This window comes from Pongo pygmaeus, chromosome 12 (genome assembly GCF_028885625.2).
Source record: "Pongo pygmaeus isolate AG05252 chromosome 12, NHGRI_mPonPyg2-v2.0_pri, whole genome shotgun sequence".
In the NCBI taxonomy this organism is placed as follows: domain Eukaryota; kingdom Metazoa; phylum Chordata; class Mammalia; order Primates; family Hominidae; genus Pongo; species Pongo pygmaeus.
In genome coordinates, this window is record NC_072385.2 from 95,776,415 (window position 1) to 95,791,378 (window position 14,964).

The 14,964-nt window shown below is 39.0% G+C and overlaps 1 protein-coding gene across 1 annotated transcript in view; it reads right to left on the minus strand.

The window, feature by feature from the left end:
• The window catches only part of RMDN2 (regulator of microtubule dynamics 2), a 139,783-nt gene that overhangs the window by 10,070 nt on the left and 114,749 nt on the right, over nt 1-14,964 (minus strand). Inside the window, exon 11 of the mRNA XM_063648804.1 lies at nt 4,439-4,575. Within this exon, the coding sequence (XP_063504874.1) occupies nt 4,439-4,575 (137 nt within the window). The remainder of the gene's footprint in view (nt 1-4,438; nt 4,576-14,964) is intronic.

Consider the following 14,964-nt stretch of genomic DNA (forward strand, 5'->3'; position numbering starts at 1 on the left):
CTGTACAATGTAGTAGCCACTAGTCACATGTGGCTATTTAAATTTAAATTAATTAAAATAAAAAAATTAAAAAATCAATTCCTCATTCACATCAGCCTTATTTCAGGTGCTTGGAAGCCACATGGGGATAGTGGCTACTGTTGTGAGAGGCACAGATATAAAATGCTTCCATCAGAGTGGAAAGCGTTCTGTTGGACAGTTCTATTGGACAGTGCTGCTATAATTGAATCCATTTCAATTTATTGGACATTTTACTTTTATTCAATTGGTAACTATTTATTACTACTTTGGGTAAAACACTATGATAAGAATCATGAGAAATACTCAGGGAGGATTCAGGGGCCCCTCCTCTGAGTATGTGAGTGTGAAGATAAATATAATATAAAGATACATACACAAGAGTTTTCAGGTAGTTTCAGATAATGTGCTTCAAGGAAAGGAGAGATTTGCGTTTTCCAATGACCTGGCCTTTTCCCATAGGCAGAGGAGCCAACATCTCCAGTGGAAAATCAATTCAGGTCACAATAGGAAATAAAAGAAAGCTTCTTAGAGTAGGTAGGTCTGAAACAGAAAACTGCCCATAACCTCAGTTCTGAAGCACAGAAAACTGAACACCTTGATAAAAGTAAGGAAGAGGATCCACATAAGGTTATATTTTGGTGGAAAAGTTAACTCCAAACAAGGAAATTCAAAGCTATGGTTCCTTATGTTCTATGGGTTCTGCTCTTGCTTCTCCTTTACCTTTGCCTTGGGACAAGCAGCCCCCACACCTGTAGACACAAACATTTCTGGTCCTGAAGTCCCCTGGCTGAGGAGAGCTGAGAAAAGCTATTGAGGGCTAACAGAATCTGGAGGGTTGCTTCTCCAAGCCTTCCCTTCCAAGGCTGGGAATTAAAGTTCAAAGAGGGTCTTCCCCTCATGCTGCTTCTTCCTGCAGGGCAAAGCTTGAAGGCTTGACCTAAAAAGCTATGTCAACGGATGATGAGTGATTGAATGTGATTTTTCAGATACCTGAGATTTTCCACCCTGGGCTCCTTCACCCTTTTCCCTAGCCCACAGGGCTGACTAACATTGACCTGCGTTTTTCCCATAGGCAGAGAAGTCAACATCTCCAGTGGAAAATAAACTCAGGTCAAAAGAACAAGGCATGTGAGGAGCACAATTATTTCCAAAGAAAAAAAGTTAAATTTCCAAGAGTTAAGGTGGCTTTCTGATGCTGCTATTATGAGTCGGACATTTTCCTGGGTAGTTACTCTGCTACTGTTCAGATAGCCTCATTGGGCTCTGTATTAGTCCGTTCTCACAGTCCTATGAAGAAATACCTGAGACTGGGTAATTTATAAAGCAAAGAGGTTTAATTGGTTCACGGTTCTGCAGGCTGTACACAAAGTATAGCAGCAGCTTCTGCTTCTGGGGAGGCCTCAGGAAACTGACAATCACGGCAGAAGGCAAAGGTTCCCGGAAACAGGCACTTCTTACATGGCTGGAGCAGAAGGAAGAGGGAGGGGGAAGGTGCTACCTACTTTTAAACAACCAGATCTCATGAGAACCCACTCACTATACAGTACCAAGGGGGATGGTACTGAACCATTCATGAGAACTCTGCCCATTGATCCAATCATCTCCTACCACGCCCCACCACCAACACTGGGGATTACTATTGAACATGAGATTTGAGTGGGGACATAGATCTAAACCATATCAGATAAAGTGGTTTCTATATCAGGCTCCATTGGCTACCAGCATCTTGGTAAGATGAATCTCCTGTGGTTTACAGCAGAGGTCAGCAAACTATGGCCCATGGTCCAAATCTGGTCCACCACCCATTTTCCATAGTTTGTGAGCTATGCATTATTTTTACACTTTTAAATAGTAGAAAGAAATAGAAAGAGGAAAAGCATTTTATGACACATGAACATTTTATGAAATTCAAATTTCAGTATCCATAAATAAAGTTATTTTGGAGCACAGCCATACTCATTTGACTACTGTAATGCCTATGGCAGCTTTTGTACTACAGCAGCAGAGTTGGGTAGTTGTAACAAAGACCACATGGCACCTGCAAAGCCTGAAATATTTACTACCTGGCTCTTACAGGAAAAGTTTGCCAATCCTGGTCTGCACCATCTATTTCTCACAGCACCAACTAGTAATAGTAACAACCTCTTCATGTTTCTAAAGCACTTTACAGTTGACAAACCACTTCTATGTGCATCATTTCCACCTCTGTTTTGAATGGCCCTGGACTGTGCTAGAGCCCTGGACAGCTGATGCCGCTTCACAGAGAGTCATGAACCCACAAAGCTAAGACCCCAAATAAGGCACTAGGAAGCAGAAACAGGTCAAAGGCATTTTTCACAAAGGCAATATTCCATATTGCAAGTGGAGGCATTTTAGCATAGACTAGAGAATGCAGCAGTTAAATGGAAGGAAAAAATCAGACCCATGCAGTGTAATAACATAACTAAAACAAAATTGAAAAAAGCTTGTAATTTCAGGACTTAAAACCCTTGCTTAATCAAGTTCTTCTTCCTAATTGGGTCTCCATCATTTTATATCATTTAGGGGTATGTCATAATGTCACAATTCTTACACGTAGCCTAAGAATGCAACTAATCAAACAAAATTCATTCTCTTATCTAGTCACATGGGACACCCTGAAATAAGTTTGGGAGAATTATCATATGTTCTTACATACCGAGCACAGTAAATCAAGTATAATATAGTTTTATATACATTCAGATCATCCAGGCCATCTTTTATTCAGCATCCATTATGTCTCTAAGCATTGTTAAGCACTACTAGATACTATTCTAAGATAAAACTGTTATAAAAATAAACACATGCCCTGATTCAGAGGTGTTCATTTCCTGTTTGAGGAGACACACTGGCATGCCCCTAACACGGTGTGATTGATGTTGTAGCAAGTGGTGTATGAAGTGCTTTGGGAACAACGATTAAGAACTACGTAATTCTCCTAGAGATTGTGTGGACATGAGGGTTAGGAAAGGCTCCATAGAGGAGATGCCCTATGAGCTGGGCCTAGATGCTTAGGGGTTGACTAGAGAGACACAACATCGGGAGGGAGGATGAGAGGATCCTGGACAATGCCCTCCGTGATGAAAGGACCTGCTCTCCACTGGATCCCGGGTGCCTGGCACAGTGCTGCCCCATCCTATGTGCTCAGTAATAAAATATCTGTTGAATGAATGAATGTGATGTGCTTGGAGGTGGCAATGAGCCAGGTGAGGTGGGGAGCACACGTATGTGTTTGCATGCAATGTGGGTGTGTACTTGTGTGTGTGTCAGGGTGAGGGAGTGTGGCAGGTACTGTTAGTGTCTACCCAATATCCATCACCCTACTGGTTAACAGAACCTTGATTTTTTTTCCAGTTACCCAGTCTTCAGGGAAGATGACTCTGTCTCAACTCAGAGTAAATCCTGACTAGCCTAAATCAATCATAAAATTCCTATTCCCCTTGCCGTAATTGGCATAGACAGGCACATGCAATCTATTCCAGCTGATGAGTTGCAAGGGGAAGGTCTATTGAAGGGCTGCTTGAAGGGTTTCTTTGTTCTTTAAAAGACACACACACAAGTAAGAGACAGTGCATCCTCCTCTGTCGAATGCTATTGTGTCTGGATGTGACTCCTGCAGCGATCTTGTAGTCATGAAGGGAGCTAACCTGAGGACCAAGCTGATACTTCAAAAATGACTGTATGAAAAGATGCAAAGATCTTGTCCTTGATGGGGTCATCAAGCCATTAAGTTAACCAACTTAGAGCTTCCTACACTTCTGATTTTCCTCCAAAGTGAGACAACTAATTTCCTCCTTTATAGGACACAGTTGAGTAAGGATTTTCTATTTCTGGTTCTAAGAGCCAAAGACATTTTAACAGATGGGTCAGCTGTGTATATAGGGTGAGGGTGAGGTTGGGGAGGTAGGTTGAGGCAGGCTGCAAAGGCTACATGCTGGGTTGAGGAATCTGTTTTTTTTTTTTCCCATAGGATCCTGGGGTGGGTTGCACAGGAGGAATTAAAACAGGCAAGTGCTTTAGAACGGCAACTTTGACTGCAAGATGTGACAATGGCTTAGTGGGAAGAAGGAGTGAAACTAGGCGGATCATCAAGGGGGGATGGCTATGAAATCATCTAGACAAGAGGGAAAGTAGACCTGGTCCTGGCCTCACTGAGGAAATAGAGAAGAAGGAGTGGGATTTGAAAGACATTTCAGAGATATAATAAGCAATGCTTACAATACAAAACTGATAATATACTGTTCTAAAAATATGGTTTATGGTACATAAGACATTTCTGGTAACTTTCTGAATGTGCTTTATTAGTTTTACAAATATAACATGATATCCAAATAATTTCCTGGTTGGACACTTGGAGCCCTTTGTCCCCCCGTCCTTTTGAGAGGAGCAGAGCCCTTACTATGGAGCATGTCCTGTGCTGTATTCCATATTAAGTGTGGGCTTGAAGAGGGATGGTCCAGTAGTGAGGTGTCCAGAGTCGTGCACTGGGTAGTTTGACTGCATGGAGCTGGCTGGCAAATCATGGCAGAAATGTTCCTTAAGAAAGATGGTAGAGAAGAGAGAAGATAGTTCATAAGTGGGTAGGTGGCCATGCTGCAAGCCACAGAATGACCCAAAAGAAACAGAGAATTGAACCCTGGAGCAACAAAGCACACGGGAGGGGACAATGAACATGGAAGAAAATGCATTCATTTATTAATCTTGTGATGTAAGACTCTAGTCTTTTCTTTAACCATGCATCTCCATTTTGGAATTTGGGGTATATTTTTTTAAGTGAACTATATCCATAATGCATCACCTATGATGTGTAGTTTCTGTGTATTTAAAGTGGAGCAAAAATTTAAAAAATACTTGCAGATCAGTTTGAATCTAGAATTTTTAAGATTGTTGTAATATTTTCTCCAATGTTTTATAGTTGCCTAATCTAACAGTAAAATACTTTTAGCATGTTAACTTTACTGAGTCTTTCCAAAGCATTCATCTTTTTTGTGTTCATCAACACAGCAGCTCTTTATTTTCACAGTATTATTTGATGAGTTTAATAATATTTAATAAATTAAATTATGTAATTTTGGGAATAATACTCATAAAACAAACCCAAATGATTCTAGATAAACAGAATTCAACTTGAGGAAGCAGAAGTGCGCAGGCAAAGTCAAGATTAGCCCACTGGCCATTAGTGTTCAGAGTGTGGGGCATCTACTAGTATAGTTCATAGGAATGAGGTGAGTACAGTAATCTGATAAGTGGTCAACTGGAAATTAATCAATAAAACTCCTAGAATATCTGAATAACAAATTCAACCAATGAGTCGTTCTTGGTAGGTTTACTGCCTCTAACTCTCTGTCTATCAAAATAACTATTTAAATGAGAGGTTTTCAGTGCTGGCTGCACATTAGAGTCACCTGGAACTTTGAAAAAAATAACGCTTGTGAGTTTTCTCCCCAGGCAAATTAAATCAGAATCTCTAGGATAGGATCCTGGCATTGGTATTTTTTTCAGAGTGCCCCAGTAAATGCTAATATGCAGCCAGATTTGAGAACCACTGAATAAGATCAAACAGCTCACATAGTGAAAATTAATTCAACTTAGCATAGAAACGTTTATATGAACCATTTGGGATCTAAATTTTAAAATGCATTTTATTACAGTTAAATTGAGTTACTATTGGAATTAATAAAATTCATTCAGGTAAATTTTTCCTTAGTAACATGCTCTTTGCAAACCATTTTGTGGACTAGATGAGACTTTTAATTTAATATTTTAAGTGTCTGTGGATAAATAACTGGAATTTCTTGGAGCCCTTGAAAATAGCTTATACACTTTCTTCAGCAGCATTTCTAAAGCTCTCTCCTGCTGTGGCACATATGGTAGATAATGTGTGCGTGTTTGACATTCCCATGAAACCTCAAAAGCTTCTCAGGAAGTTTTAACCAATAATACTGAAAATACCCAACTGCTAATGATACGTCATAATGGTCACTTGTTGAATATTTGGGCTTAGGTAAGTGAGGTTGTGGGTCTTTGGCAATTATATTTAGACAGCACTATTTTTTCCTTCCAAAAAAAATCATAATTTGAGTAAGAAAATTATGTTATTTTAGGGATAATCTTTAGTCAACCACCCTCACTCCTACTTATTTTTAATGGGAATTATTTGCACTTGTGGGTACATTTTTAAAAATATTACTTTTAATCTCACAATGAATTAAGATGCAACTGAGATTAAAACCTGCTACCTTGAACTATAACAGAGCCTTGACATTTGGCAGCCTTGACATCTGTAAACTTGGCAGTCACGGAATGAGTGACTGAGGATCCATTCCACACAGTGATTTTTGCTGAGGCATAAATTTGAATCCTATGGACAGCAAGGTTAGTGTATGGGAGTGAATCCATTAGCCAGTGAGTGCAACATTGCCCACCCCATCATGTCAAAGTAGCATTAACATTTTCTACTTGACTTCAGAGTTCCTGTAATCCTTGGGAACAGAGAAAAGTAAGTTTGAGGATAATGGTCCCAGAAAAAAAACACCAATTGCTGGTGATGGCAGTAAAAAGACAAGTTGTCCGAGGATAAGCATCCTTAGCCAGGTTCATACATGACCATAGAGAATCATTAAGAATATGAAGGTCCTGGGACTATAAAACTACTTGCTCCAGGACATTGGTGTAGGCAAAGATTTTATGGCTAAGACTCCAAAAGCACCAGCAACACAGCAAAAATGGACAAATGGGACTATATTAAACTAAAAAAGCTTCTGTACAGCAAAGGAAACAATCAACAGAATGAAGAGACAACCTGTGGAATGAGGGAAAAGATATGCAAACTATTCATTCAACAAGGGACTAATTCCTAGAATATACAAGGAACTCAACAAAACACCAAATAATCCCACTAAAAAGTGGGCAAAGGATCTGAATAGACATTTCTCAAAAGAAGACACACATATGGCCAACAGGTATATGAAAACATTCTCAACATCACTAATCATCAGGGAAATGCAAATTATTATGACCACAATGAGATATCATCTTACCACAGTTAGAATGTCTGTTATCAAAAAGACCAAAAGTAACAGATGCTGGTGAGGATGTAGAGAGAAAGGAATTCTTATACACTGTTGGTTGGAATGTAAATTTGTACAGCCATTATGGAAAACAGTATAGAGGTTTCTCAAAAAACTAAAAATGGAACTAGCATACAATCCAGCAATCCCACCACTGGGTATTTATCCAAATGATAGGAACTCAGCATATCAAAGGGATACCTGCACCATGTTTATTGCAGCACTATTCACAATAGCCAAGAGATGAAATCAACCTGCATGTCCATCAACAGATGAATGGATTAAAAAAGTGTGGTATATACCCAGTGGAATGCTTTTCAACTATAAAAAAAATAAAATCATGTCATTTGCAGTAACATGGATGGAACTGGAGGTCATTATGTTGACTGAAATCAGTCAGGCACAGAAAGACAAATATCTCATGTCTTCATTCATATGTGGGAACTAAAAACTTTAATCTCACAGAGGTAGAGAGAGAGAGTAGAATGAAATTGGGAAAGGTATGTGTAGGGGGAGAGGATGAAGAGAGGTTGGTTAATGGGTACAAACATACAGCTAGATAGAAGAAATAAGTTCTAGTATTTGATAACAGAAGGGTGAGTATAGTTAATAACACATTGTATATTTCGAAATAGCTAGAAGATTTGAAATGTTCCCAACACAAAGAAATGACAAATGTTCAAGGTGATCGGATATCATAAATACCCCAATTTGATCATTACATATTTTATATGTGTCAGAATATCACATGTACCCCATAAATATGTACAAATACTGCGAATAGATAAAAAACTAAAAAACAAAAAGTCACTCAAAATTTTTCCTTCCACCTGACTGCATTGTACAGAGGGAATTTAAAGTTCTATCACCATTCACCAGTGCCTCCAGACACATTCCAGTTGAATATGAGAGATGTACTATCTCTTAAACACTCCTTTTACAATTTTGTTTTTACGGTGAATTTGCATGACTCTGAAGAAAGGGTTGGCAGACTCAGTCTAATTGCATGAATTCCAGATTAATGAAGCCTGATTTATTGAGGTTTCATGCCCTCAAGTCTAGCTTAATCCTTGTCACTGGTGTTGGTGATGTCTTTCCTAAAGAGGCTCATTCCTCGGGGCACAGCCAGCCCCACTAGGCCATGTTACAGCTTGCTCTTCCTTCTTCACAACTCTGAGATGGGCGGATCACCTGAGGTTGGGAGTTTGAGACCAGCCTGGCCAATATGGTGAAACCTCGTCTCTACTAAAAACACAAAAAATTAGCCAGGCGTAGTAATGCACGGCTGTAATCCCAGCTACCACGTGGGATGCTGAGGTGGGAGAATTGCTTGAACTCCGGAGGCGGAGGCTGCAGTGAGCTGAGATCGTGCCACCGCACTCCAGCCTGTGCGACAGAGCAAGCCTCTGTCTCAGAAACAACAACAACAACAAAAAACTAAAACAAACAAACAAAAAACAACAACCGTGTAATGAGATTGTTCTTTGTTCTTACATTAATGTATGTGGAAGTTCATGCAGAATTGTGTTTTCTCTCAACCAACTTTTATTTGCCCTTCCTCATCCTTTTCTGTCTTAGGAGCTCTATTGGAAACTGAACCATGGTAGGATATCTAGGTCAGCTTTTCTGCCCAACTAAAACTATATTGCATCCCAGTCTGGCAGCAAGCACATAGTCCCTATGGGCTTTTTAAGGCTATGCAAAAATGTCTGGGACTGGAAAAAATATGATGGGCTAGTGACATTGTTTGCTTTTTCAGGAACACAAAAGGAGAATCGGAGACATTGGGGCTGTATGTGGGGATATATGGTCAGGGGAGGTTTTTTTTTTTGTTTCTTGTTTTTTAATAGGGGATACTTAGGCATGTGTGTACACTGGTGAGATTGGTGCAGCAGGGAGACAGAAAAGGATGAGGCAGGGCAAATAAAAGTTGGTTGTAGGAGTGAAGTCCCTGAGGAGGCATGAGAGGAGGGGAGGCACATCATGTGGGGCCATGGTGCAAGGTCTCACAGAGTTCATTTAATGTAGGCTTAAAACTTTTCTTTAAATCTTGGGTTCAAATCCTCTCTGCCAGTTTGTAGAAAGGTGGGAGTTTGTGCAAGTGAACCTCTTCAAGTGGCTGTTTCCTCATGTGTAAAATGGAGATAAATAAGGTCCCAAATTCATTGATTGTTGCAAATATTCAAGTTAATAACACATGCTATTAGCTTAAGCACAGTACTTACAATAAAGTAAGCATGCAGCAATGATTAGCTGTAACAATAATAATTATTGATAGTATTAGGCACAGGGCTGGGGAAGCAAGATGATAAAAAGATGTATAAACCATCAATAATCTTGTAATCACCTGTAATCCTAGCATTTTGGGAGGCTGATGTGGGAGGATCACTTAAGACCAGGAGTTCAAGACCAGTCTGGCAACATAGCAAGACCCCATCTCTACAAAATAAAAAATTAGCTGGGCATGGTGGCATGTGCCTATAGTCCTAGCTACTTGAGAAGCTGAAACAGGAGGATTGCTTGAGTCCATGGGTTTGAGGCTGCAGTAAGCTATGATTATGCCACTGCACTCCAGGCTGGATGACAGAGTGAGACCTTGGCTCTAAAATGAAATAAAAAATTTCAAAATGATGTATAAACCATGGAACCATGATCTGTGACTGAGGATATGAAAATCCAGTGTTTGAGAGAAACGTGTAAAAAATGGTAATAAAACACAGAATTAAATCATCACTTCCACAGCCTTCACATTCCACTCTTAGCAGGGATTTGAAGGTCTGGGAGAAGCCTGGGGTGCCATCTCCGAGGACACAGGACAGGGCCTCTAGATGTCCATTCGACCTGGGATGGTCCAGTCCACTGTGAGAGCTTTGCTGATCATGCTGCTTCTCTGACTGATGGTCCTAACTTTCCCTCCCAACTTCCCTTCCTTCTTTCTACTCCCTTTTCTTTCTCCCCCATGGAGGAGGAAGGCTCCTAATGAGGTAGACTTTCCAGGTCTGACTTGCTCCATCCTAGGCGACCATGTAATAAGAAACAATCCTTCAAACTATGAGGGAGCTAGACTCATTTGATAACCAGCTTCCTGGGAAACAAATGGGATTATATTTTCCATATTCTACAGACTAGAAAATAAACAGAATGATTTAACATGTCAGCAAGCAGGCTCCTAAACAGCACTGGCTAAGTTTAATTTATCTTATATCCCTATCACCAAATACTATGTCTAACAGTAAGCAGGTACTCAATACCTGTTTGTGGAATGATCATAATGAGTTAGTCAATCAATTAAAGCCATATTTAAAATCTTTTGTGCAACTGCACATGGAACTCAGGTTTGCCAACTCATAGATCTGTAGTTCTCCCTGCCTCTAAGTTGCAACAGTGCTAATAATCTCCACCCCTTCTGTATCGTCCATGTGGGATGGTGCAGTCCAGATGTTTCCATGACTTGCTTCTTCTGCAGATCAGTCCCAAATGTAGCAGATTTCACTGGGAAGGACCCCTGACTACCTGGTGGTTCTGTCGTTTGTCGGAGGTCATTTTCCAGATGTGTTGACTCCAACTCTGAGTCTTCAGGTTTCTGTTTACAGAGGTAGTCTAGATCCACAGTTTCACAGATCAGCTCTCGGCCTGCTGTACAGGAGAAGGGCAGGGCCAGCTCACATGCCAGGTAATTTCTAGGACACAATGGCTCTCCTGTGCCCCTCTCTGGAGCATGAAGCCACAGGCAATCCTGAAAGCTTCCTAAAGTCCCTGGAGGCTGTTTTCCTTTCTCCGGAGGAGTCAGGAAATGGGGACAAGGATAAATTTGTAAAGTCCTGCCCAAGAAATAGCCACTTCAGTAAAGGCCGGTGTTCTTATGGGGCCCATATCCCAGGCCTGTTATTGATTTATGTTTTAGCACATGCTGTATACACTCAAATGGAAATGGACCCAATCATTTCACTCTACCTTTAGGAAGAAGGAGTGTAAGAAAATGTAGCACATACAGAAGTCCCAGACAGGGAGGACTGTAGCAAAGCCAATTTTACTGCCTCCTATATATCTCAGCAACTGATTTCACACAAACATACTTGCCAAAGAAGGAGAAATGAAGTTTAGAATGATAGATCTGAAACTTTGATCTCAGCGAAAGGAAGTTGTGTTACATCTCAGGTAATCAGCACATTTGGCTAACCTCAATCCTTCATTTCAGTGAATTTTCTGATTAAAGTGAGAGTGATCAGAGTGTTTTAGGTAAGAAATAGCAGACAAAATTTTTGTCTCCCACAAGTGCAGTGAACAATATAAGGAAGGAGTGGAGTGAAGACATAGAAGGAAATAGAAGAAATGAATGAGATTGGGATGATAAAAGAGAAAGAAGAGCCACACATATCTGCTATAAAGACTTCGCTTCAGGAACTCAAGTATTTGCCATGAGATGCCAACAGTTAACCGTCATGGGAGAGGTTTTTTTAATTTTAAAGTTTAAAATATAGAAAGTCAAACTTTTTTTCCATTTACATAGAAAAGAATGCAATATTTAGGAATACATTTAACAAAATAAGTGCAAACTTATACTCTGGAAACCACAAAAAAAAAATTGTTTAAAGAAATCACAGAAGGCCTAAGTGGTAAGAAAGACATCTCATGTTCATAAATCAAAAAACTCATATAATATGTGTTTTTTTTTGTTTTGCATCCAGCTTCTTTCACTTAGCATAATGTTAGGAAGAGTCATCTACTTTGTAGCATGTATCAGTAGTACATTTTTTTTGTTGTTGAATGATATTCCATTATATGGATGTACTACATTTTTTAATGTCACTAATTGATAGACATTTGTATTATTTCTACTGTTCGGTCATTATAGATATTGCTGCTTTGAATATTCACATACATATCTTTATGCGAACATATTTATAGAGCATTATTTTTACTTACGTATTTACCTTTTCAAGTATTCTTTATTTCTTCATGTGTATTTAAGGTACCATATGATGTCATTTCCTTTTAGTCTAAAAACATAGGATTTCTTCTGAGGAAACTCAGCTAGCAATTAATTCTCTCTGTCTTTGTTTATCTGAAAATGTCTTTTATTTTGTCTTCATTTTTGAAGGACAGCTTTGTTGGATATAGAATTCTCAAATGACAGTTGTTTCCTTTCATAATATTGAATATTTCTTCCCATTTTCTTCTGGTCTTCTGGGCTCTTTTTTGTTTTTTTCAAGACAGAATCTCACTCTGCCACCCAGGCTGGAGTGCAGTGGCGCAATCTCGGCTCACTGCAACCTCTGCCTCCTGGGTTCAAGCGATTCTTCTGCCTCTGCCTCCCGAGCAGCCGAGACTACAGGCACCCACCACTACGCCTGGCTAATTTTTGTATTTTTAGTAGAGATGGGGTTTCACCATATTGGCCAGGCTGGTCTCTATCTCCTGACCTTGTGATCCACCCAGCTCGGCCTCACAAAGTGTTGGGATTATAGGCGTGAGCCACCTCCCAGGCCTGGACTCTTATTTTTTTAATGAGAAGTTAGCTATTAATTATTGTTCTTCTGAATACAAGAAGTCTTTTTTTCTCTTGTTGCTTTTAAGATTTTTTCCTTTGTTGTCAGTTTTTAATAATTTGGCTATGATGTGCTTAGCATGTGGGTCTCTTAGATGTGGATTTCTTTGTGTTTATCTTTTTTTAAATTCTTTGAGCCTCATAGATATCTAATGTTTTTCATCAAATTTTGGACATTTCTGGTCATTATTTCATCAGATATTTTTCTGCTTTTTTTCTCTGCTGCTGCTATCTCCACTCAGTTTTTAAAAATATTATTATTATTGTTCTTATTTTAAAGCATGGTTTCTTTGGAGTTTCCCTGGAACAGCATAGTTTAGCAGTCAGCTGATGATGGGTTAGAGATTGTGCTCAAATACTTGCAGGCAGTAAGGCTTTTATCCTTTGCTAATGAATCTTTGAGTGGGTTGGGATATGTACTCAAAGGTCAGACAGTTTACAAGTCTGCCCTAGACTTTTACTGTCTTGAAAGTTCTTATGTGTCTTCTCTGTGCATGTGGAAAACTTCATATTCAGTCAGGGATATGTGAATAGCTAGGGCCATCTCTGGTCTCTTCTGAGTGGATGTGTAGCCTTGGGTATATGTGCAGTTTTCTAGAGTACCAGGAATATATGAGAACCTACAATGGCGACCTCATTCCCTGAGTCATCCTGATAAATTTCTGGGTAGTCTGTCTTTCTGTTGCTTGCCTGAACCAGGATCACAACCTCGGGCTAGTTGCAATGTTGGCCTTCATGTTTGTTTTCCACCAAGGTCACAGTTTACGGCAACACTTGTTTGCCATAAACATGCTTTGCCAAGCTTTGTTCCAAATCAAGTCTGCAGCATCAACTGTGAAGCTACTAGCTTTTATTGCTTGCCCCACCCTGGTAGAACTCTCATACCAACGAAGCTGGGGGAGAAGGCCAGGGAGAGCTGGGAGCAGCTCCAGGCAAAAATGCTTCAGATGCTCATTGTTCTTAGCTAAGCTTTAGTGATTTTACTCTAACTAATGCTTCTTAATTTTTTTCAAATGTATTTGATCAATTTCCTTGATCATTTTATTCTGAAATGGCTTTTTTACAATTTTATCTAGCTTTATCATTATTTTGGTGGAGGGTGGTTGGGAAGAGGATTTCTAAAGCTCCTTGTTCCACCATTCTAAAAGGTGAAGAAGTTGCCTGCTCCTTTTTAAAGATTAGGTGAGATGAGATGCAAACATCAAGATTAAAAACATATGTATAGAATTTGTAAATCTAATATGTGTAACAGGAACCTATATTTATGCAGCACTTTCTTTTGTTAAGCCTGTGCTAAGAGTATAAGAGTGTTACAGACATTGTCTCCTCTAATAGTCATAGAAATGCAAAACTGGTTCGACTGTTGAAAAGCCCTTACTAATTTTCTTCTATAGGGAAATAAACAAAAAGAAAAGCATATACAGAGAAGAAAATCAGAACTTTTCATCAGGAGCCTGCATTCTAAAGCCAAAATACTATTTAAATTATGTATTTTTTATTGCACTTTCAAGTGAAATTTAGATATACATTGGGATATTTCTCTTTTAATAAATTAACATACAGAGTTATATAAGCCTACCCTTGACAAAAAGGACAAAAATAATCATGTTATTACTATTTGATACAATAAAACAGAAAAAAAATATCTAGAATAAGAGCTTGAATGCATGGGGCTATATTACACCACAGCTCTTACTACACAAATTTGGATGTGTCACTTGCCAAATCAAGTAATCAAACCTATTATACTAGGACTACGATTTTACTTGGGCATTACTCCTACGTTATACTAGCATTACCAACGAATTTCATAATATTTATATAAAGCACTTTATACGGAAAAAGTAGACAACATGCAAGAGTAGATGGGTAATATAATCAGAGAGCTGGAAACTCTAAAAAGAATCAAAAGGAAGTGCCAGAAATCAAAAGCGCTGTAACAAAAATATTAGAATTCTTTGATAGTTCATCAGCAGAGTGAACACAACCAAGTAAAGAATCACTGACCTTGAAGACATGTCAATAGAAACTTCACCAAATTGAAATGCAAAGAGAAAAAAGAATGGAAAAAAAAAGAAAACCCAAACAAAACATAAGAACTGTGAGGCAATTATAGAAGGTGTAACATATGTGTAATGGGAAATGGGAATAACAAAAGGAAAAGAAACAAAAGGGCAGAAGATATATTTGAAGTAATAATGACTGAACTGTTTTCAAAATAATGACAGACACTGAATCACAGATCTAGGAAGCCCAGAGAAAACCAGGAGGGATAAATACCAAAAACAAAATCTGCATATCATATTC